This window comes from Scyliorhinus canicula, chromosome 18, assembly GCF_902713615.1.
Source record: "Scyliorhinus canicula chromosome 18, sScyCan1.1, whole genome shotgun sequence".
Taxonomy (NCBI): domain Eukaryota; kingdom Metazoa; phylum Chordata; class Chondrichthyes; order Carcharhiniformes; family Scyliorhinidae; genus Scyliorhinus; species Scyliorhinus canicula.
Genome location: NC_052163.1, coordinates 124945692 through 124971169, shown reverse-complemented (window position 1 = coordinate 124971169; position 25478 = coordinate 124945692). Strand labels below are relative to the sequence as shown.

General features: G+C 49.5%; 1 protein-coding gene across 12 annotated transcripts in view; it reads right to left on the bottom strand.

The window, feature by feature from the left end:
- LOC119953663 (transducin-like enhancer protein 4) overlaps window positions 1-25478 on the bottom strand; it is a 214066-nt gene that overhangs the window by 165734 nt on the left and 22854 nt on the right. For all 12 annotated transcript variants that reach the window (XM_038778151.1, XM_038778153.1, XM_038778152.1 and 9 more), the window contains exon 4: window positions 11658-11702. In XM_038778151.1, coding sequence (XP_038634079.1) covers window positions 11658-11702 — 45 coding nt within the window. The remainder of the gene's footprint in view (window positions 1-11657; window positions 11703-25478) is intronic.

Genomic DNA, 25478 nt, shown 5'->3' with positions numbered 1-25478 from the left:
GCAACAATCTCTTCTCGTACAATATAAATTGTTGTTCCCTTCACATTTGGTATTAGAATCATAGAATCCCTACAGAGCAGTAAGAGTCCATTTGGCCCATAGTCTGCACTGAATTCTTGCAAATTGTCCAGAGGAGTGGAAGGTGAAAAGCTCGGACAAGAAAAAAAAAATCTCCTTTTTCAGCATGTTAGTTTTCATTGTTTCTGTGTCTTGAAGTATCAAAGAATGTTGAGATATTCCTCAGTGACGTGACACACAAGAGCTAATTTCGATAAATCCACAGCCCCACAGGGCTGGTTTAGCACACTGGGCTAAATCGCTGGCTTTTAAAGCAGACCAGCAGCACGGTTCAATTCCCATACCAGCCTCCCTGAACAGGCGCGGAATGTGGCGACTAGGGGCTTTTCACAGTAACTTCATTGAAGCCGACTCGTGACAATAAGCGATTTTCATTTTATATGAAAACTAAGAAATATAGGACAGGAGGATATATGCTGAAATGGTTTGATGAAGAGGATGGGGAGGAGGTTGATTTGGATTATAAATGCCAGCAGTGACCAGTTGGGCTGAATGGTCTGTTCCTGGCCTGCAGCCCCTATGTAACATTATGCTCATGACCAGCCACTCTGTGGTATGGAATCGTTGGACGGTATTTGTCACTGGAGGCGAGTGTCTCACACCATAGAAAATAAAAACCATGCAAACGCATCCTCTATCCACGGAGACAAAACAATACATGTTGTGCACACGCAACGCCAGAGCACGTGACCACGCTTGCTCACCCTGAAAATCTGTAGGCTTCCTCCCCGTCTCCCACCATATGTTCAATGGGAAACAGCCAGATTTCCAACCCCCTCCTCCCAGAAAAATCGCCATCGTCTCCGCTCCTGATGGGAGTGAAGTGATGGGATTGAAGAGCACGATGCCTCGCTAAGCAGCACATTGAATGTGTGAGATGATGGGCAGCACGGTGGCACAGTGGTTAGCATTGCTGCCTACAGCGCTGAGGACCCGGGTTCGAATCCCGGCCCTGGGTCACTGTCCGTGTGGAGTTTGCACATTCTCCCCGTGTCTGCGTGGGTTTCGCCCCCACAACCCAAAGATGTGCAGGTTAGGTGAATTGGCCACGCTAAATTGCCCCTTAATTGGAAAAAATAATTGGGTACTCTAAATTTATAAAAAAAAACAAAAAGAATGTGTGAGATGAAGCTCTGGTTGGTTGTTCAGCAGATTAACCTGACCCCCCCCCAAATCCCGAACCGATGCCACATGAAGGTACACGTTCCAGCAGGGACTCTACGACGATTAGAGAAAAACCGTCAGGGCGGCCTCTCCCCTTCCTAGGACCAGAAGAGCAAAGGAGACCGCTTAACACAGCAGAGTTTAAATAATGAGACCCAAATCTTGCTGCCCTGCACAGTTGATCATCAAAGCGATCCGTTACGCTTCCACACTAACCCACTGGGAAAAGACCACGGTCCCAGAAGGAAAACTGTCAAATGCCACACGTTACAATCTTTCATCTAAAAACATTTCTTATCTTTTAAATTCCTGCCAATCCACTTCTCTCGCAGGTCCTTCTTTACGTCACTTCCGTTTGTTTTGTTTTTTTTCCCCCCCCAGTCGGTGGTAAATAGCCAAAGAGTTTTTAGAAATGGCATCATGACCCATACAGGGAAAAGCAAAATTCAGATGTGGGTGCGCACTGCGGGAGGTGCCAATTCCAAAGCACACCGTGCCAGGTTCCACCACCATCGATGGTAATCGGCCAAAGGAGGAACTGAGACTGTGGTTAACTGATTTTGATTCTTCAAGCCCTATATTTACACTAGACGTGCCTGAGCTCATAACGAGGGCATCAATAACAGTATATTGCTCCTTAAACTCGACTGCATTTTCAGCTGGGTTGGACATCCTTCATCTATTGATTAGAAATGCATCAATCCTTTTGAAGGCCTCCTGTTTCTAGCAGATGCCATAATTCAATCTCATAAGACCTTCCGAGGGCAACTGCAACATAGTAATGCTTAATTCATATGTTGGTCAAGTGACTAAAGCGCAGAGAACAAGCAGAAGGTAACCTTGGTAAGATGGATTTGTTCCAATTTACACTCCAGAGACACCGAAGGAAAATAAATATCGGAATAAAATGTTGTTGTGGTGAGGTGTTGACTAGTTTTTGGGGAATATCAATAACCTCTCGCATTAAAAGGAATTGGTCGACTGCACAGTTGCGAAATGTTCTGCATCATTATTGCCCTACAACTGACTGCTCGATTAGTTCAATTCAGGGTTCTCTAATCTCAATTGCTTGCATTACAGGAGAGCCATTAATTGAGTGCCTGATTAACTAATGCTCCTAGCTGAGGACATGATCTGCTACAGTTTTTAGTCTCAATTAGGAGTGTTTAGAACTTTTATACTATGATTACACAATCATAACACGGGAGATTGTAATTTAGGACCGACGGTAATTTAGCAAGCACCTAGGAAGGTGATTGGCGTGTTGGACTTTATTGCAAGGGGTTTGACGTACAGGTATAATTAGGTCTTGCTACAATTATACTTGGCTTTGGGTGGCACGGTGGTGCAGTGGTTAGCACTGCTGCCAAGGACTCAGGCTCCGGGTGACTGTCCGTGTGGAGTTTGCACATTCTCCCCGTGTCTGCGCAAATTTTACCCCCACAATACAAAAATGTGCAAGGCAGGTGGATTGGCCGCACTAAAATTGTCCCTTAATTTAAAAAAGAAAAAGATTTAAAACAAAATTATACTTGGCTTTGGTAAGACCACCTGGAATATTTGGTAAGACCACCATTTGGTAAGACCACCACAAACAACCGGCCACGTTGCGCCCAAAAAGCAAATTTACGTGGCCGGTAAATGCCAGCAGCCGCCGCTTCCAGGATCTACCCGTCTCACCATGCATCGCGAGACATCCCGATGTGAAGCGCGCCCATTGTAGTGACCTCAGGCGAGCGCCGTCTCCGCAAAGAGAGACCAGACGGAAAGGCGCTCAAAGGGGTCTCCCAGGAGATTGGAGGCGCACAGTTGCTTGCCCTCTGGACAGGGTGGCACCCTGGCATTGCTGGTGCAAGCTTGGCAGTGCCACCTGGGTGCCGGCTGACATGAAGGTGCCCAGGTGGCAGGGCCAGGGTGGTATTATTTTTGCGCCGATCAGGCCGGGAGAGAGGGGGGATGCCCTGCGCGGGGGGAGGGGGGGGGGGGTTTGCAGGGCCGACAGATCCGAACGCCATTTCGGAGATAGTCTCGCTTTCTGCATTGAGGAGCACTAAGTTCAGCCTTGGCTGAGCGTTCCGAGCTGCGTCCCGTAACTAACCGGAATAGCGTCGTCGGAAAGTCGGATAGCGGTGTGTTGCTCCGTGGTGCGAAAGTCAGGAAATACGCGGGCAAACGCGCTCGTTAGAAGACATACTTCCCATTTGGTTCGATCACACCCATTGTTTGCAGCTTTGGTCTCCACATTTAAGAAAGTATATACTTGCTTTGGAGGTGGGACAGCGAAGGTTCCCCAAACAAGTCCCTGGGATGAGAAGTTTCACAGAATCCCTACAGTGCAGGAGGCCATTCGTCCCATCGAGCCTGCACCGACCCGAGGAAAGAGCACCGTACCTCAGCCCACAACCACTCCCTAGCCCCATAACCTCAGCATTCTGGACACCAAGGGCAATTTAGCATGGCCAATCCACCTAACCTGCACATCTTTGAAACCAGAGCACCCGGAAGAAACCCACGCAGACACGGTGAGAGCATACAAACTCCACCCGGACAAGTCACCCAAGGCCGGAATTGAACCCGGGTGCCTGGAGACGTGAGGCAGCAGTGCTAACCACTGTACCACCGTGTTTCCCTTAGGATTATCCTATGATGATGAGAGGCTAAGTAAATTGAGTTCACATTTTCTGGAGTTTAGAAGAACCAGGAGGTGATCTCATTGAAATGTCCAGAATTCTGGAGCGGGTTGGACAGGATGGACACGGAGAGACTGTTTCCGCTGGTCGGGGTATCTAAAACACAGGGGGGGGGGGCCGGGACAGACAGATTTTTAGTCTCCCATGGAATTAAGGGATCACAGGCTGGAAAGTGGAGTTGAAGCACAAGATCAGCCATGATAGTATTGAAGGCCAGAGAAGGCTGGATGGGCCGAATGGTCTACAGCTCCTATTTCTTGTATTCGTGCCCCTAAAGGTTCACAAATATACACACACAAAGCCCTCACAACTAAGTTGCTGCATATTTCATACACGTTTCATTTAACTTTCTTGGTTGGAGCTTTAGAAAGGGCCATTGTTTTATCGGTAGGCAAATTCTAAATTAGAACACCAATAGCATTGGTATCGACAACAAGATATTTATTTTTCTATGCAAAATAATGGAACATTATTTAACCTACGTACATGTGAGTATGCATGCGCACTCATTCATTTCCCACACCTTCTCCCACTTCTTACATCCTTGATGCTGTTCGACACGTGGGTTTCCTCCGGGTACTCCGGTTTCCTTCCACAGTCCAAAGATGTACAGGTTAGGTGGATTGGCCATGATAAATTTCCCTTAGTGTCCAAAATTGCCCTTAGTGTTGGGTGGGGTTACTGGGTTATGGGGATAGGGTGGAGGTGTTGACCTTGGGTAGGGTGCTCTTTCCAGGAGCCGGTGCAGACTTGATGGGCCGAATGGCCTCCTTCTGCACTGTAAATTCTATGAAATTATAAACACATATCTCAGTTAAACCCCAAGAGTTATAGTGCCTAATCAAGATGCCTTAATTGCCCTCATCTTCTTGCTTACTCCTTTCAACCTTCATGATCCTGCACTGCGAGCCTTCACTACACTCCCTCGACTTTAATGGAACCCAGGGGCCACAGCCTGGCAGAGTAACAGGGGGAATGGCTGGAAGTCCCAACACGGATTATGCATTGGAACTGGCAGTTATACAATAAACTTTGTTTTTTTTGAAAAAGTCTGTGGTGCAGACTTGGTTCCTGCTTGTGACCTGAATCAAAGCCACAGCGACTTAAACTCCAAACAGCAGCTGCATAGCGGCTGCAAACAGTCACCACTCACTGACTTTTTAAGGAAAAGAAAAAGGAACTTGCTTGGGGTTTTCATGTCGAAAGACGCTAAAGAAGTTCATGAAATCCTGGAATGATACTGAGCGGCATATTTAAATTGAATGATAATCTGGTGGGAAAACATTACAGCGAACCCCCCCCCCCTCTTCTCAATAACCGATAAAGTACAACAAGAATATCACTTCACCTTCATTGAAGGCCGGTGGTTGCAAAGTTTTGTTTTATGTCAACAAGACCTTGGTTCTGTGGTTTATTGCATATGTAATAATTCCAGGAGGCACAGAGCGAAAAGCCTTTAAAACTGAAGATGAAGCCGCCACCAAGGCTCACAAAACAAACGCCCCACCCCAGGATTATGACAGCACGGTAGCACAGCGGTTAGCACTGTTGCTTCACAGCACCAGGGACCCGGGTTCGGTTCCCGGCTTGGGTCACCGTCTGTGAGGAGTCTGCACGTTCTCCCCATGTCTGCGTGGGTTTCCTCCAAGTGATCCGGTTTCCTCCCAGAGGTCCTGAAAGACGTGCTTGTCAGGTGAATTGGACATTCTCCCTCTGTGTACCCGAACAGGTGCCAGAATGTGGCGACTAGGGGCTTTTCACAGTAACTTCACTGCGGTCTTAACGTAAGCCTACTTGTGACACTAATAAAGATTATTATTACTATCGGGAACTACCTCGCCGGGTGTGGGAGCTACATTTTTTTCCCTTTCTTTTTAATAAATTTAGAGTACCCAATTAATTTTCTTTTCCAATTAAGGGGCAATTTAGCGTGGCCAATCCATCGAGCCTGCCATTTTTGGGTTGTGGGGCGAGGCCCACGCAGATACGGGGAGAACGTGCAAACTCCACATGGACAGTGACCCAGGGTCAGGTTCGAACCTGGATCCTTGGTGCCATGAGGCAGCAGTGCTAACCACTGCGTCACCGTGCCACCCTCTGGGAGCTACATTTAAAGGCCCCGCTAATGAGCTCCAGCTGGATGGGCCTCTGCCCACTCACCATGGGAATTTGTATTCTATGAAGCCCCTTGGGAAATCAATCAGTGATTCCCCATGGTCCTCATTCCCCAGGGTGGTCACAAGTGTATAATATTGAATGCCATTCTGTGGCGTCACTCACTGTATTACACACATTGTTTGAGGAAACATTCAGCTTCCAAGGTGCTACAACACAGGTGTGATATAATCAGCATTTAACTGATTACAATACTGACTGAATATGCACAGAATTGTGTCGATTTTACAGTAAGGGTCATTCTGGTGTGGCCAATGTTGTTTTACATTCCACACGGGTCTCTTGAAATGAAATGAAATGAAAATGAAAAATGAAATGAAAATCGTTTACTGTCACGAGTGGGCTTCAAATGAAGTTACTGTGAAAAGCCCCTAGTCGCCACATTCCGGCGCCTGTTCGGAGAGGCTGGTATGGGAATTGAACAGTGCTGCTGGCCTGCCTTGGTCTGCTTTCAAAGCCAGCGCTTTAGCCCTGTGCTAAACCAGCCCCTACTTCTCTTCCCAAGTTCAGTACGATTTCATCACACCTAATCCACAAACTAAATCCAGGCCACAGGGTCTGTGCCAAGTTCTTACTCATCTCCCCAGACTAGATATTAACAGCAGGAAGTTATGAAAAGACGGCACAGTGGTTAGCCGAGGATCCGGGTTCGATCCCAGCCCCCTGTCTGCGTGGGAGTTTGCACATTCTCCCAGTCTGTGTGTGTGTCTCACCCCCACAGCCCTAAGAGATGGCGGTTTTGTGGATTGGCCGCGCTAATTTGCTCAGGAAGTTAATAGTTGGAGCGTGCTCCCTCTGATCTCAGGAGGACATGTCAGGCGAGTGGAAGAAAATCTGCAGGTGCCAAATCTCTTGCCGACTTGCCCAACATTCTCCTGCTCAGCATTCCTCAGGACATCATCCTTGGCAGCTCCATTCATTCCCCTCTGCAGGCAGCCCACAGCCCCAATCAGCAAACTCTCAACCTTTGGCAAAGGGTCATCTGGACTCAAAACATTATCTCTTTTCTCTCCCTACAGATGCTGCCAGACCTGCTGAGATTTTCCAGCATCTTCTCTTTGGTCTCACCCTACTGCACCCCGTGCCTCACAGTGACTCTCCACAAATGGGTCCCTGTTCTCATTGCCACAGATGCCACAATGGATGCTCACAGCTCCCTGTCTCTCTCTCCTTGTAGAACGATAAAGGTAGAGATTTGAGGAAGGAACCTGGCCGCCCAGTGACGGGCACTTTGTTGGGCATTGGCAATGCTTGCCCACCTGCTCCACTTGGAAAGTGATCTGGTTGCAGGATGTTGCAGATGTCAGTGACCTGCCGCTCGAGTCTGTGCCTCCCGGGTTGCTGGTGCCCGGTGTCGAGAAGGCCCTTTGCTTGTAGACGGTGTTGCGGCCCCTGCCTCCTCCCAGCTGGATCTTGGTGTCTATCCCCTCTGCCCTGTGGAGGGGGACATGGTGCGGAGAAGTCGACAGCGGATGCTGTTCCTGCTGGTGGTGGCGAGGCCCAGGTTACAAGCAGGGCAGCTGCCCAAGTTGCTCCCATGCCATGCTGAATGAAGGCTGACCACAGGGAAATTCAGCTGAGGGCGAGTGAAGTGATAAATGGAGAAAGTGTCTTTCCAAGAAGTTGCCAATCACTTGTCAAGCAGTGACAGCCCTCCGTGTGAGAAGTGTTTTAAACAACAGCCTGTCGTCTGGGCCTGACTGGCGTTCCACCTTGTCGCTGATCAAAGCCTTTACAGCTTGTCCTTCTCCCCAAAGCAGCTCCTCCCTCTGCGCTTCGACCTCAGTGACCTTGGCCAGTCACTAACACAGCAGGCATGCCATGCACCACTGTGAAAGTAGCAATTAATGGTTAAAACGGCTATTACTTACAAAACCAGGACTTGGGGAACTTGCCCCGGAGAAATTCGGAAGAGGGTGGGATGAAATTGAGATCCTGACTCAATAGCATCATCCGGGATTTTCCCACCCTTCATGTATGGAACCTTCCGTCTGCCTGGCTGGGAAAACGCTGCCCAAGGACTCGAAAAAGGCTCCCAGACATTCCTATTCCAACCTCAAATAGCCCAACTAGTAATGACTAAACGGATCTGTTTAAAAAATGAAAGCAAGAACAGCTGGATTTACTGAACTGTCCTGCCATTCAACAAAATCATGGCCAATTGACTTTGTATTCCCCGATACCCTCACCTAACAAAAACATCGGGCATGATTTAACTAAATGGGAACAAAGTCCCATAATGAGGGGTTTAACTGCGTGTTTCCTGGTGCTCGGAGTGCCGAGAAACACAAGGCTATAAAACGCCGCTTGCGTTTGACAAGGGGCCTCAACAGGGAAGACATAGCCCCAAGGCACTATGGGAGGGGCTCCATTTGTGGGGACCAGCTCTGAATAGCGCTTGCCCAAGGTCTCCAGAGGGGATGAATCCCACGCCTCGGCTACCTCAGGGATCTGCACATTAAAGGGAAACTAGCTGTCTCGCTTTAATATGTAGATTTTCTAACACGTGACCCCGCCCACATTGGGTGGATTCACATCACAACGTCGCACGAGATCACATTAGATTGCACAAGGCATGCGATCCAGGTAGCTCCTGGGTGTGGGGTGTGCCAGCTCGGCCACACCACGCCACGTCAAGCTGCTTTCTGGGCGCAGTGTGACCATTCAATCGCGCCCATAATCAATCTTCGCTTGTTACTGACCTAGCCGCGTTAGCTTTATGGCGAGTTCCAGATGTTAGCGATTCTTTGTGCACGGAAATGCTTCCCGAATGGACCAGCTCTAATTTTCAGATTGTATCCCCTGCCTCGGCACTCCTCCACCAGAGGGGCTGGTTCGCCCTGTCTGCCCTATCAAATCCTTTAACCACCTTAAATACCCCAATCAAATCACAAAGAACAACCAGGAGGGGCAGACGAAAAACCTTGGTCGAGGGTCTAATTTGAGGAAAGGCACTTACCCCGGTGCCACACTTCCTGCCAGGACCGCACTGGTGCGTTGGCCCAGCGTTAAGAGCTCAATCTCGGTGTGGTCCAGAAGCCCACAACTCGTCTGAGTCAGAGGCAAAAGTGCTACCTTCTGGGCCAAGCTAATTTTGTCCCCAGTTGGCAGCCATACTGTGCGCTGGAACAGTTCCTTCTGGTTAAAGTGGTTCAGATGCCGATGCTATCATACCGCCTACTTGCACCTGTGGTTTCGAAGTAATAAACTCACTCGAACACTCCCAAGCAGTGAGCAGAGTTTACATATACCAAAAAAAAAGTGTATGAAAACAAAACAGGAGCAGCTTTAATCACACGCTACCCACAGACCACAGACTAATCATGGCACAAACACATCACATAAGCATTTTTTTCTTCTTCTGTGGTTGTTTGCAATCCAGACCAAAGCTGACATCACCCTACAGAGCGCCTCCCCACTGCTGAGCTCCATGACAGCCACAGTCAATGGTTAAGGCGTGTTGTTAAGACAAGTCAACCATAGCGCCGGCCTTCCTTTGCCAGTCACTGCCACGGATCTGTGCCCACAGCCCAGCCGGCTGGAAAATAATAATAATAGCTTATTGTTACAAGTAGGCTTCAATTAAGTTACTGTGAGAAGCCCCTAGTCGCCACATTCCGGTGCCTGTTCGGGGAGGCCGGTACGGGAATTGAACCCGCGCTGCTGGTCTTGTTCTGCATTACAGGCCAGTTGTCTTAGCCCACTGTGCTAAACCAGAATGACTGCAGGGCTGCTGTACCCAACATTTTAAATGGAAACACGGTAATAATCCAAAGTGCAGTCAGAGCCTGGATACTGTCCCCACTGAATAACAAACTGCCACAGTAACTCCAGGTTTTATTTGGAAGTTACAACGGATAATTGTAAGTTAGACTGACCACAGGAAGGCAGACGGTGTTTAATCAGGACAAATGCCTCAAGACTCAAGCACCAAAACAGCTGCTGATCCCACTGCAAAGTTTGCTCTCCTCCTAGACCTTTGCTTCATTAGTCTCAAGCAGCGAGACAGGAATAAATTATCGTGATCCTTTTCCACATTTTGTCTCCCTTCCAATGTCCATTCAAGGTCGTGCTTGCCCTTTGGGGGGGCGGCACGGCAGCACAGTGGTTAGCACTGTTGCTTCAGAGCACCAGGGACCCAGGTTCGATTCTCGACTTGGGTCACTGTCTGTGAGGGCTCTGCACGTTCTCCCCGTGTCTGCGTGGGTTTCCTCCGGGTGCTCCGGTTTCCTCCCAAAAGTTCCGAAAGACGTGCTGTTAGGTGAATTGGACATCCTGAATTCTCCCTCAGTGTGCCCAAACAGGCGCAAGAGTTTGGCGACTAGGGGAATTTCACAGTAACTTCATTGCAGTGTTAATGTAAGCCTACTTGTGACAATAATAAAGATTATTTGGACCATTCAGATAAAAGGCAGATAAGTGACCCCCCCCCCCCAGTCAAAATTAGGAAACAAGAAAGCACAAATGCAGGAGGTGGCACAGTGAGCCTGTGGGCATAGTCACTGAATAAAAGTGGTGCTCACTAATTACAGATTTGAGGATGAAATTCTTCTCTGAGAAAGTTGTGAATCTTTGGCATTATTTGCCCCAGGAAGCTGTGGAGGCCCAATCCTTGAACATTTTCAAGTGCGGCACAGTGGCAGAATGGTCAGCACTGCTGCCTCATTGTACTAGGGTCCCAGGTTCAATTCCTGGCTTGGGTCACTGTCTGTGTGGAGTCTCCACATTCTCCCCGTGTCTGCGTGGGTTTCCTCCGGGTGCTCCGGTTTCCACCCCCAGTCCAAAGATGTACAGGTTAGGTGGGGGTATAGGGATACGGCAGGGGAGTGGGCTTAGGTGGGGTGCTCTTTCGGAAGGTCATTGTAGACTTGATGGATCAAATGGCTGTCTTCCGCACTGCAGGAATTTTATGGATTCTTCTTGTATGGATTTTCATGGTTGAGATCAATAGTTTAAAACATTTTTTTTTTTTTTCGAGTATCCAATTAAGGGCCCATTTAGCGTAGCCAATCCACCTACCCTGCACATCTTTGGGTTGTGGGGGTGAGGCCCATGTAGACACGAGAGAATTTGCAAAATCCACACGGACAGTGGCCCATGGCCAGGATCGAACCCGGGTCCTCGGCATCATGGGACATCAGTGCTAACCACTGAAAAGTGGAACTGGTATGAAAGTAAACAAAAGTGACCGTTCCCAATTCAGGAGCTTTCATTCGCAAAGAGCCTCAGCGTATCAACCAAAGCTTTGAGAATTTGGGGGGGGGGGGGGGGTAAACCAGCACAGGGATAGCAACACCTGCTTCACGACCCCATTCCCCTCCATCTGGGCCTGCCTCCTTTAACAGGGTTAGTGCTGCATCTGAAGCTATTCCTGGGGGATTGCTGCTGCTACCAGAGCTCGAGATGGATGATAATCGGATGCGGAGACACATTGCAGTCTGTGACTGTGTAGATAGGAGAAATTAGTGTCAGTCTGGAAAAGGAAGGTGCAGTAAACAGAGATTAATGGAACAGCGCAGCCTGCAAAGCAGTCGAAGACAACAAACCTACCTGTTTGTGCATTTCGATGTTCAGGCCATAGGACATTTCATAGTACTGGAAGACAAAACAGGAAGAGAGAACATTAGGGCAGCACGGTAGCATGGTGGTTAGCATAAATGCTTCACAGCTCCAGGGTCCCAGGTTCGATTCCCGGCTGGGTCACTGTCTGTGTGCACGTCCTCCCCGTGTGTGCGTGGGTTCCCTCCGGGTGCTCCGGTTTCCTCCCACAGTCCAAAGATGTGCGGGTTAGGTAGATTGGCCATGCTAAATTGCCCGTAGTGTCCTAATAAAAGTAAGGTTAGGGGGGGGTTGTTGGGTTACGGGTATAGGGTGGATACGTGGGTTTGAGTAGGGTGATCATGGCTCGGCACAACATTGAGGGCCGAAGGGCCTGTTCTGTGCTGTACTGTTCTATGTTCTATTACTGCTGAAAACTCACAGAAGAAAGCTCACAATGCTTCACAACACAAAGTGGCCATCCAACCCCTTTTTGGTGTATGCTAATGTTAATTCTCCACATGAACCTCTTCTTATCCCATCAGCATATCCTCCCTCACGTACCTATCCAGCTTCCTCAGTTGTTCAGTCGCCTATTTATTGATAAAACACGAGAGCAATCTGTCTCTGAACTACTTTTGTGAGGTAAAGATTGTCAAGGCGCGTGGAGCCAAGTCAAGTGAGTGAGGGTGTGGGTCAATCTCAAAGTGGCATTGTGAGCCGGGGGGGGGGCTGAATCGATAGCATGCCGCTAGAGTGGTTTTACACAAGTTATTTTATGAAGGATTGAGATGAATTACAGGACTGAGTAACCATTAAACATGTATTTTTAGGTCACAGCAGAAATAAGTAATCAAATGGGATTTAGGATAGCTAACTTGACCAAAAGGACATTAGTTTTGACATCTTGGGCGGGATTCTCCCCTACCCAGCGGGGCGGGGGGTCCCTGGCGCCGAGGAGTGGCGTGAACCACTCCGGCGTTGGGCCGCCCCAAATGTGCGGAATCCTCCGTACCTTCAGGTGCTAGGCCCGCCCCGGAGTGGTTTGCACCCCACCGGCCGGCGAGAAAGGGGCATGGCGCTACGGCAACTGGCGGCGAAGGGCCTCCATCGGCTGGCGCGGGTTGGCGCATGCACAGGACCGCCAGCGTGCTGGCGTAATCCCCGCGCATGCGCAGAGGGCATAGTTTCCGCACCGGCCATGGCGGACCGGTACAGCCTCCGGTGCGGAAGAAGAGCGTCCCCACAGCACAGGCCTGCCCGCGGATCAGTGGGCCACGTCGTGGGCCAGGCCACCGTGGGGGCACCTCCCGAGGCCAGGTGCCCCCGCAGCCCCCCCCACCAAGAACCCCAGAGGCCACCTCCCATCAGTAAGGACCTACTCCAATTTACGCTGGCGGGACTGCCAAAAAATGGGCGGGACTTCAGCCCATCGCGGGCCGGAGAATTCGGGCGGCCCCGGGGCCCATTGAGTCGCGCTGGTCCCCGCCGTTCTCCAAGGCGGGCGGCGCAATTCGCGCCTGGGCGATTTTTGAGGGGCCGAGGCAGGATTCATGCCGACCCGGCCGGGGGGGGGTGAAGAGAATCCCACCCCTTGTCTTTGTAAAACAATTGAGGGCGCTGGTTCTGTTGTTCTGCTTCTCACAAACAGTCAGCACAGGCTGCTGGGATTGTACACAACTGTCAGGCTGAGGATCAATTATGTGCTGCTTGCAAATCTATTGGGTGAAGTTTAAACACTGCTTGCGATTCTATTGGATAAGTTTAAAAGTAGCAGCTTCAGGGAATGGATCGCATCCAACTGGGGTGGGCTATTGATTTTTGAACGTTGTATATGTACTGTGTTCTGGTATTTGTTCAGCAGAACAGGTCTTGGCCGATATCCAGTCCGTTCTCCATGTACACGTAACAAACTTGATTAAATAAGCCATCTTTGTCCAGGTGGTCATGTTTGTTCCTCTCTGTAATGAGCTGAGCCACAGGGAATAACCCCACGTGGAAGCTGACTCAATACACAGGACTTGAAAACACTCCTACATAGTGTACCGATGATACAATTCCATTGTTACTTTCCTACAGTAATTTCAACACAAACAGCCAGCTGACCCCCATATTTGGAACCCGCTGAAATTTGGAATTCAAAAACTATAATCAGCCACGATCTTATCTAATGGTACAGGAGGGTCAAGGAGCCGAATGTCCAACTGCTGCTCCCATTTCATATATTCGGATGCCAGTTCTCCCCCCCCCTTCAATTAATAAATCTGGAATAGAAAGATAGTCTCAGTAATGGTGATCCTAGGGGGACTTGTGGCACAATGGTTAGCATCGAGGCCTGGGTTAGAATCCCGGCCCTGGGTCACTGTGCAAATCCATGGGGAATTTACACATTCTCCCCGTGTCTGCGAGGGTTTCACCCCCACAACCCAAAGATGTGCAGAGGACTGGCCTCGCTAAATTGCCCCTTAATTGGAAAAAGTAAATAATTGGGTATTCTAAAATTTTTTTTTTTTTTTTTTTAAAGTAATGGAGTTCCTGACAACTACCATCGATTGTCCCTTTAGGGGAAATAAATCTGCCGCCCTTACCCGGTCCGGCCTACATGTGACTCCAGACCCACAGCAATGTGGTTGACTCTTATCTGCCTGCTCAAGGGCTATTAGGGATGGGCAATAAACACTGGCCTTGCCAGTGACGTCTGATGTGTTATGTACTCTGGGATAACATAGGCTGCAACTGGATGCAGCTTTAACCAAAAGATATTCCGGACCTTGAAGTTAGTTCAATCTGATTTAATGAACCAGTAGCACAGTTCTCTATGAGTTCGACTCACTGTTAACCTAAATTTGGTTACTCTTATCTGACTGCACCAGACTAGCTCTCAGCCACGTGCTGGAGGTGTGATACTGTACATACACCCTGACTCACACTGTAGATGTTCATCAGTGGAAAGAGGTGGAGTGTGAGTGCCTCGTGCCTTTTACAGTGAGATACCACCCCCGAGTGTCCTGCCTGCTCATTGGTCATGTCCTGTTCTCTGTGTTCATTAGCTGCCTGTCTGTATATCATCATCTGCATGTCTGCACATCATGACAACGCCCATATCCCATGAAAGAATTTTAAAAAGGTCATGTGCACAAGTTCGGAGGACGACATGATGCACGGCTTTAGAGTTAAAACTTAAAAGTTTCAGCAACTCCACTCTTGAAGCAGTCTTGCATCATCCCTGTTTAACCAAATTTGGATGAAACTGCTCCATTTGGCCAAAGACTGAGCAACAATGTTACCTTCAGTTACTGTTTATACAGAAACTACCATGCAAACATTACCGTAACAACTTGGCAATTCAGATTCTTTCTCCGAAAGGAACTCAATAAAAGGGAGTCCACACGTCATAAAAGCTTGCTGCTTTGGGGGACGTGTGATTTTATCTTAAGGATTTAAATAACATGCACTTGTGGACTGAAGATCCCAGACAAAGTGAGATCAAGGTAGGACGCATTTCGCTGGAATTTGATACTGAAACTGCTGGAAAACATTAACCGGTGTTCCTTGTTTTAAGGCAGCAATCCCTCACAGCTGTACTGTGATTTCACTTTTCCAGGACATGGCAGCAGAACAACATTCGGCCCCTTTACTGGGCCATTTTTATTTATTGTTGTTAATTTTTTTGCAGCACTGAAATCAGGTGACGGCTTCCATTGGAGAACTCCAGCAGTGAGAGAGACAGCACATTGGATGCCCACAGAGGAAGATACCCTTCCTTTGCACTTCCATTGAGAATAGTTGAGCGGGGGAAATTCATGTGATGAATTAACAGGGCAGAGAGATTGAGGGGCAACAATTTCCTCTCAATTGGCCCTGGGCTATAGAGCAATGGGGAAAATACCTCTAGAATTACCTACAGATATGCCATAGAGATCACCCAATCTGGCTGCATCACAGCTTGCTATGGCAACTGCTCGCTCCAAGGTCTGTGGTGAACTCAGCCCAACGCATCACACAAGCTTACCACCCCCACATTGATTCCGTCTGCACCTCCCGCTGCCTCAGCAAGTCAGACAGCATGGTCAGAGACCCCTCCCACCCAGGCTTTGCCCTCTTCCGGACCCTTCCATCAGGCAGAAAAAAAAATACAGAAGTCTGAAGACCCGCACATACAGACAGAGGACCAGCTTCTTCCCCACAGCTACTAGACTCCTCAACGACTCCCCCCTCGGACTGATCTGTTCCCAGTAAGAACACTATTCATGATGCCCTGTGCTGCTCTTGCTCATGTATTTGCTTTGTTTGGCCCCTTGTTCCGCACTGCAACCAATCACTGTTTGTTGATGTACCACTTGTTAATGTACTCTGTCGATTTTCTTTTTGCCTACTATGTACATTCCCTTGGCTGCAGAAAAATACTTTTCGCTGTACTTCAGTACATATGAAATAAATATCAATCAATCTAGAATCATAGAACGATACATAGGATAAGGCCATTCCATCCACTATGCCTATGATGGCTCTTTGGAACAGCTATCCACTTCAGCTCATTCCTCTACCAATCCCCCACAAACTTTGCCCCTTCAAAACTTCATCCAAATTCCTTTTGTAAGTAACTGTAGGATATGCTTCCACCACCATCTTGTGCAGCACATTCCAGATCATCTCGCCTCCCCCTCATCTACATGAATGGTCCTCGGGCAGCTTTGGGTGTGGCTGTGGGAAACTATGCAGCTGAACAGCCTGTTCACCTTGTTTAGCCTGGCACGTGAAGACTTCTTGTCAAGATGTGGGTGGGAGACTGGTTCAGCTGAAGAATCTTGCCCCAGGCTTCAGATGAGGAGAAAGGGGGCAAAACAATTGGGGGGGGGGGGGGGGGGGGGCCAAATGGCAAATAAGCTGCACGGTAAATTACCGCACCGGCAGTTCACTACCACAGATGGAAGTTCATCTACTCTCCACATTATAGAGCATCTCTGATATTGTACTGTGTTACTCAATGGCCAAGGACTGTACGTCGAGAGTGGACACCGAGAGTACAATGCTATACAAATTGAATGGCAATTTTCAGTCCCATCACTTGTCTAATAGTATTCCCACGGTAAGAACAAACTTGGAACAAGAAACCAGACAGCAACAAACATCAAGTGGAATTTCATATCCAGCATATATATATATATATATTTTTTTTTTTAAAAACAATGGAGGGCGGTTACTTTACACTTTGTCGACTGCAACCATAGGGGTATTTACCATAGAGGTATTTCTTTACGAATGGCCTTCATCAAAGTATTAAGCCTGTCACGCTTCAAAGGGAAAGAATGAAAGCCAGTCATTTCTTGGTGTGTTTTTTTCTCCCCGATCTCCACATCTTAGCCTTTTCCCCCCCGAGGCAGGAAGCATGGTATTTGACAATCTGCCGAAACTGTCCTCAGCAATTAGCCTCAGGATAAAGATGGTGACGGCAATAACGTCGACAATAACTTGCATCGATTGGGAGCTTTCAACATGGAATACACACGTTTGGAGGCTTAAGCAAGGACAAACGAGGCACCGATCGTCATCGAGGATTTAGGTGGAGTGACTGAAAAGGACATTCAAGGTTTACAAGGAGACGGACAAGCTTCAGAATGTCAATTTTGCCTGGGGCGCCACGGTGACGCAGTGGTTAGCACTGCCGCCTCACAATGCCGAGGACCCGGGTTCCATCCCGGCCCCAGGTCACTGTCCGTGGGGAGTTTGCACATTCTCCCAGTGTCTGCGTGGGTCTCACCCCCACAACCTAAAGATCTGCAGGGTATGTGGATTGGCCACGCTAAGTTTTCCTTCAATTAGAAAAAAAAAATAATTGGGCACTTTAAATTTATTTTAAGAATAAGAGAACATCCGTTTTCCTGTCAGAACAGAGGGCGGCTAACAATCAGAAGACTGAGGAACACAGGCCGCACATATCAGCCTGAAGATGTCAAGTTCGGTGAGGCCATGGAAAGACGGGTTGGTAAAGGAGATTGAAGTTTCTGGAGCCTATGGGAATAGGGACGATGAATGAGCTGGACGTTAATGGCGAGGCAACTGTTCACGTAGAAGCCACTGGAGAACGATTGGGGGAGAGAGAAAAAGGTTTGAATGCTGGCTGATTTGCAATTCTCCCTTGCCCACAGGGTCCCGACTGTCCCAGCCGAGATCAACTAACTCAGCGCAGGCCGGGACTCTGTTCACAGGGCCTTCTGCTCCGAGTGGATAGTCCTGCAAACTCGCTTACCCACCGAACCTCGAGGGAAGCCACCATTTATTTCTGCCAGCGGCTGATTGCATCATTGGAAACCAGCTTGGTGAACCTGAAGATGAATCAAGCAGGAGTTCCAGTGGCGAGACAGCCAGAGCCTCTTAAAAGCTCAGATTATCGGTACTTACTTTAACTCCATTCCCTTAAACTGTCAGTCTCAGTATCTCCCCAGATGATGTAACACTTCAGCAACAATATTTATGTTACAGGAAAGCACCAACGCAGTTTTTATAAGATTCTTTGTCACAATTCACGTCACCCTCTGTCCCGCTGCTAGACAATTAGACCTTGTGCAGGCTATACTTAGAATAATAATAATAATAATAATCTTTTATTGTCACAAGTATGAAGTTACTGTGAAAAGCCTCTAGTCGCCACATTCTGGCGCCTGTTCGGTAAGCTGGTACGGGAATTGAACCCGCGCTGCTGGCCTTGTTCTGCATCACAAACCAACTGTCTAGCCCACTGAGCTAAACCAACCCTCTTGTATCGCGACAAATTATGAAACAAACATGCCTTTGTTGTAAGCCCTCGCTGCAATGTTACGAAACAATAGCTGAAGGACGGGGTATTTTGCAGGCTACAAACAGGCCATTCAGCAAAATGCTCCTGTCTATGCCCCACGCCAGTCTCCTCCCACCTCACCCCCCTCGACATATCCCTCCATCCCTTTTATGTTGTTCCAGTGCCTTACTCTTGCTCTGGGTGTGCCACACCCTTTTACAGCTGGCCATCCAGCTTCAGTGATTAAGGGGGTTTGCTACGCTGGCAAAGATCCTGGCCACTAGAATAGAGGATTGCGTGCCCAAGGTCATTCATGAGGACCAGACGGGGTTTGTGAAGGGAAGGCAGTTGAATGCGAACGTGCGAAGGCTCCTCAATGTCATTATGATGCCGGCCATGGAAGGGGAGGCGGAGATAGTGGTGGCATTGGATGCGGAGAAGGCCTTTGATAGGGTTGAGTGGGAGTATTTGTGGGACGTGCTGGAGAGGTTTGGGTTTGGGGAGGGGTTTATCCGGTGGGTGAGGCTGCTCTACGAGGCCCCGATGGCGAGTGTAGCCACAAATAGGAGGAGGTCGGAGTACTTTCGGCTGCACCGGGGGACGAGACAGGGGTGCCCCCTGTCCTCCTTGCTCTTCGTGTTGGCGATTGAGCCCCTGGCCATGGCATTGAGGGAGTCAGGGAACTGGAGGAGCCTGTTGCGGGGTGGGGAGGAGCATCGAGTGTCGCTGTATGCGGACGGCCTGTTGCTGTATGTGGCGGACCCGGTGGGGGGGGATGCCGGAGGTGATGAGGATTCTTAGTGAATTCGGGGGTTTCTCTGGGTATAAGTTGAACCTGGGCAAGAGTGAGTTGTTTGTAGTGCATCCGGGGGATCAAGAGGAGGGGATTGGTAGGCTCCCACTGAAGCAGGCAGGGAAGAGCTTCAGGTACCTAGGGGTCCAGGTGGCTGGGAGCTGGGGGGCCCTGCACAAGCTCAACCTCACAAGGTTGGTGGAGCAGATGGAGGAGGAGTTTAAGAGGTGGGATATGTTACCACTGTCACTGGCGGGGAGGGTGCAGTCCGTTAAGATGACGGTGCTCCCGAGGTTTTTGTTCCTGTTCCAGTGCCTCCCCATTCTTATCACGAAGGCCTTTTTTAGGAGGGTCAACAGGAGTTTTACGGGATTTGTGTGGGCGCATGGGACTCCAAGGGTGAGAAGGGTGTTCCTGGAACGGGGCAGGGATGGGGGGGGGGGGGCTGGCGTTGCCCAACCACTGTGGGTACTATTGGGCTGCCAACGCAGCGATGGTGCATAAGTGGGTAATGGACGGGGAAGGGGCAGCATGGAAGAGGATGGAGGTGGCGTCCTGTGTGGGCACGAGCCTGGAGGTGCTGGTAACGACGCCGTTGCCGCTCCCTCCAAGGAGGTATACCACGAGCCCGGTGGCGGCGGCTATCCTCAAAATTTAGGGACAATGGAAATGACATAGGGGAGAAGTGGGGGGCTCGATGGAGGCCCCGATACGGGGGAACCATCGGTTTGTCCCAGGGAGCATTGATGGCGGATTTCTGTGCTGGCACAGGGCAGGGGTTAGGAGGTTGAGGGACCTGTTTGTGGAGGGGAGGTTCGCGAGCTTGGGGGAGTTAGAGGGGATGTTTGGGCTCCCCCCGGGAAACATGTTTAGGTACATGTAGGTGAGGGCGTTTGCCAGGCAGCAGATGGAGGGGTTCCCCTTGCTGCCCCCACGAGGGGTGCGGGATTGGTTGCTCTCGGGGGTGTGGGTTGGAGGAGGGAGGATTTCGGACATATACTGGGTGATGCAGGAGATAGAAGAGGCCTCGGTGGAGGAACTGAAGGGTAAATGGGAAGAGGAGCTGGGTGAGGAGATTGAGGAGGGGACGTGGGCGGATGCCCTGGAGAGTGTGAATTCCTCCTCTTCCTGTGCGAGGCTTAGCCTCATACAGTTCAAGGTGCTGCATAGGGCCCACATGACTAGGACGAGGATGAGTAGGTTTTTCGGGGGCGAGGACAGGTGTGCTAGGTGCTCGGGGAGCCCAGCGAACCATGCCCATATGTTTTAGGCGTGCCCAGCGCTTGGGGAGTTTTGGAAGGGAGTAGCAAGGACGGTGTTGAGGGTGGTGGGATCCAGGGTCAAGCCAGGCTGGGGACTCGCAATTTTTGTGGTTGCAGTGGAGCCGGGAGTGCAGGAGGCGATAGAGGCCGGTGTTCTGGCCTTTGCGTCCCTAGTAGCCCGGCGGAGGATCTTGCTCCAATGGAAGGATGCGAGGCCCCCAAGCGTGGAGGCCTGGATCAATGATGTGGCGGGGTTCATTAAATTGGAGAAGGTGAAATTTGCCCTGAGGGGATGAGTACAGGGGTTCTTTAGGCGGTGGCAGCCTTTCCTAGACTTCCTGGCGGAACGGTAGGGAAATAGGGAAATGGGGGGGGTTTGGATCGGTGGGAGGGAGAACTGTGTATATGGGTTTGTGGGATGTGGCGGGTGTTATCTCTTTCCCTTTTGTTGTTTGGGTGTTCTTTTCTTTTGTTTGTAGTTGCTTTTGAAGTTGGGTGGGTATTGTTCTTGGGGTGTTACCGCGGTTGTTTTGTTAATAGAGTTGAGATGTTTATATTTTGTAAAAATTTCAATAAAAATAATTTTTTTTAAAAAGGGGGTTGGCTACGGCTGTGGGGCCGAGGTGGGCGAGCGACCAGTTCTGAAGCCACCTGCAAACATTTTGTGTGCGACCCCGAAAACCACCACCTTCTGGCTTTACAGTGGTTAGCACTGCTGCCTCAGCTCCAGGGTCCCAGGTTCAATTCCAGCAGTATAGTGGATTGGCCATGGGGTTTGTGGGTTACAGGGATGGAGTGGAGGCGTGGGCTTCAGCGGGGTGTTCTTTCCAAGGGCCGGTGCAGACTCGTTGGCCTCCTCCTGCACTGTATATCCTATGATTTACTGACATGAGAAATAAGAGCAGCAAGCCAGGACATCACTTTGAATCTGTTTCTCGTGAAGTAGCCAATCGGTTAAATGAGGAACTCATCCACAGTTATGAGGTCAGCTTCTCATTACATATCTTCTGTGGCAAGAACACTGTGTCCCCCCTCTTATTATTTGGGCATTGCATTGCGCCACTGCATATTTTTCACATTAATAATCATTACAATGTCATTACTGAAGGCATGTTATTTCCTGTGGGAATCTCCACCCTCCACGATCGATCGGGAGAGTGGGCGAGAGTTAAATTGAGCTGGAGGATGCAATACTGCCGCTGCAAAACAGCAATCAGAATTCTCCAACCACAAGAATGAGAGACCGACGGGCAAAAACAATGCGATGGAAGAACTGACCACACCACTAGAATTTTGTTTTCCTGCGCAAGACTTCATGGACTAAGTCATCCAGTTAACCCTGAAATCCCTACTAACATTTTAACATCAACTAATATGTTTGAATCCACATATTCTTTTCTCCAAATTAAAAACCTGACTACACTCCAAAAATATTTCATTGCCCCGAAGTGCTTTGGGGGTCCCACTGGTTGTGAAAACCTCTCGAGTAAATGGGAAATTATTCCTCGTTAAGGGATGCAGGCTTTTATCAATGTCCTGATCGATGGAAATTTGTAATAAATCCCAGTGGTGTCGCTAAAAGTTGGAGAGAGGACCATAGGAACAGTTGGCCATTCAATCCCTCGAGTCTACTCTGCCATGGAAATAGATTTTGCTAACATCATTGAATTTACAGTGCAAAAGGAGGCCATTCAGACCATCGAGTCTGTACTGGCCCTTGGAAAGATCACCCTACTTACGCCCACGCCTCCATCCTATCCCGGTAACCCAGTAACCCCACCTAACCTTTTTTTGAGGGCAGCACGGTGGCCTAGTGGTTAGCACAGCTGCCTCACGGCGCTGAGATCCCAGGTTCAAATCCCGACTCTGGGTCACTGTCCGCGTGGAGTTTGCACATTCTCCCCGTGTCTGCGTGGGTTTCGCCCCCACAACCCAAAGATGTGCAGAGTAGGTGGATTGGCCACGCTAAATTGCCCCTTAATTGGAAAAAATAATTGGGTAATCTAAATTTTATTTTTTTTAAAAACTTTTTTGGACACCCACGGGCAATTTAGCATGGCCAATCCACCTAACCTGCACGTCTTTGGACTGTGGGAGGAAACCGGAGCACCCGGAGGAAACTGCAGACATGGGGAGGACGTGCAGACTCCGCACAGACAGACAGTGACCCAGCAGGGAATCGAACCAGGGACCCTGGAACTGTTTAGCAACCGTGCACCATGCCACCCTAGAGAAGTGCTGAGTTAATCCGTTTTTAGGTACGATTTGGTTGAGAGAGGAATGCTGATCAGGACACTGGTTGGCAAACTATGAAGGTTTATAACATTGAGAGCGTGATTTACCGGTGGAATCAGGACGGGATGAAACCGGTAGATCGCGGGAGTGGCATCTTCCGGGAGACCCAACAGTTATTCCGCCTCATGAAATCCAACCAGATCTTGCGATGTGAATTCTGCCCATATTGTGCGGTACCCAGCCTCACACAGTTAAGGGAATTTAAAAACTCACTTAGCCGATGGGCGGCACGGTGGCGCAATGGGTTAGCGCTGCTGCCTCACGGCACTGAGGTCCCAGGTTCGATCCCGGCCCTGGGTCACTGCCCGTGTGGAGTTTGCACATTCTCCCTGTGTTTGCGTGGGTTTCACCCCCACAGCCCAAAGATGCGCAGGCCAGGTGGATTGGCCACGCTAAATTGCCCCTTAATTGGAAAAAATTAATTGGGTACTCTAAATTTATTTTAAAAACTCACTTAACCTTGCTGACGCCAGATTGAACGACCAGCGAGCATCAATTGGCCTCACCTAAGAGACCACAGCACACACACTGTTTAGCACTGGTCCCCACAAACGAGGACCAGGCGAACGGCACTTAGGAAGGTGTCTCGAAGGTGATCGGAGGCCCCCAGGTGGCCGGCCTCCATGCAGGGTGGCATCCTGGCACTGCTGGTGCCACCTGGGCACCTTGGCACTGCCAGTGCCAGGATGCCCAGGTGGCACCGGCAGGGGGCTAAGCTGGCATTTTGCCTGCGCCAGTGATCAGGCCCAGGATGTGTCCTGCCCATATAGGTGTGGTGCAGAGAGCCAGAGCACCCCCTTATAGATGAGTTGTGGAGGGATCCGTGGATTGGGTTGGGAGCGTTGGGAGATGTGGGCACCAGTTAAAAATGATGCTCCTTTCTCTCTCTGCACGGAGGAGCTCCAGAATGTGATGAAGTGCTGCCACGGCGGGCCTTAATAAAGTGCCATTAGATAGCAGGGTCGTTCCCGCCGCTATTAATCCCGACCAGAACAAAACTCCTTTTTTTAAGCTAAATCGTGCCCTGGGTTACCATGCAATTAAGGCCAGTTAGTGCCCGGTTGCAGGTGGCACATTGTGTTTGACCAACCTTACCCAATCCTTTTCTCAACTGACAGAGGATAGATAAGGTGAAAGTGCAGCAGGGGCTTTGACATTCTTTCGGAAAAGCATTCGACAAGGTATCACATTCTCATGTCACGGCAAAGATTGTGCCATGTGGCTACACAAACACTTCTGTGAAACTGGAAAGACAGAGTGAGTGACAGGTATGGCAAGCGACATTCCCCATGGATCAGTCTTGGGCTCACGTTTAATGGCATGGACTTGGGAACTGAGGAAACAATATTGAAATTGACAATGATAGAAAATTGTAAGAAAGCAGTAAAGCCAGATAGGAATCTAGAAAGGGCAGGTCGGAGGCAGATACAGTTCAATGTAGAAAACTGTGAAACAATATATTTTTTAAGTAACAGGATTGTCTTAAATGGCAAGTTTCAACGGAACAGAGATATCTTAACATGTAGTTGCACAAGTTATTACAAGACAACCACAGTAGAAGGTATTTACACAAAGCAGACAGGATCCATGTTCTTAAACCTATATTGACTAAATATTAAGGCAACCCACCCAACCCCAGCTCCTTACAGCAGGGGAAAGTGGTGGTTGTGGATTTAAGTTCTGGTAACCGCCATGATGACTCGTACATGCAACATGCCTGTACCATAATCCTGCCTCTCCCAATGTTTCACACAGGATCTTGTGGCTTTATCGCACACAAACTCCGTGTTGTGCTACTGACCTGCTGGGAACTCTATGGAGACTGGCCAAACACGACCCCCAACGTGAGGCGGGCAGGTTAAGAAGATTTCCCCAGGGCCCCACTATTTATTGTTTCAAACAGCGCAGGGGGACACGTGGGATGGGCAGGGAAGAGGCGGAGAGAAAATCCCTTTGCAGACCCAATCTCCCAACACCCTACTGCCCACTTGACCAGGCTGGGAGGTGGGAAGGCTGGCAAGATGGCACAGGAATACAATGGGGTGGCCTGCCAGTCACCCTGCCACTTTGCCATCACAAATATGGTGAATGGTCCCCTTAGGGGGCCTCTTCCCACCTGTGCTGGAATTGAATTGCATGGGGATTCTGCCAGCTAAATCTTGGTCACTTGCTGGCAGTCAGTGTGAGGGAGCTTTCTTTCTCAGGCATTCAATGGTCCCAGGAGGGGCCCTCTGGTGGCAGGGACCCCCTGTTACAAAATGGCCACTGGTCCTCACCAACCGCTCACTGGGGTCAGCCTGACGGGCTGGGAGGGTTCACATCCTGCGATATACGCTCTTCAGATGGCTGCCGCTGACACAATGCATGCTGGATCCCGCGGACTACCGAAGCATGGTCACCATTCCACATCCCCATCCCCCCCCCTCCATTCTGCTTACAGGGCAGACAGGACAACCACTACCCCACTAAACTCAGCCCCCTTTCTTTCTAAAGATTCATTGGCCATCTCGATGTGTTTCACATGAAGCAAAAGTCCTTTTTTATTCAGTTGTGATTACAATACTGTTGGTGTCACATTCAGCCCAGCATCATGTTATTTTTGGCTCCTTTTTTTAAAAAAAAATGAAGTGTGGTTCAATTTGCACCCAGTGACATGGTTTTGGATCCTAAACAGGAAAAGATTAGACAACTTAAACTAATGCTCC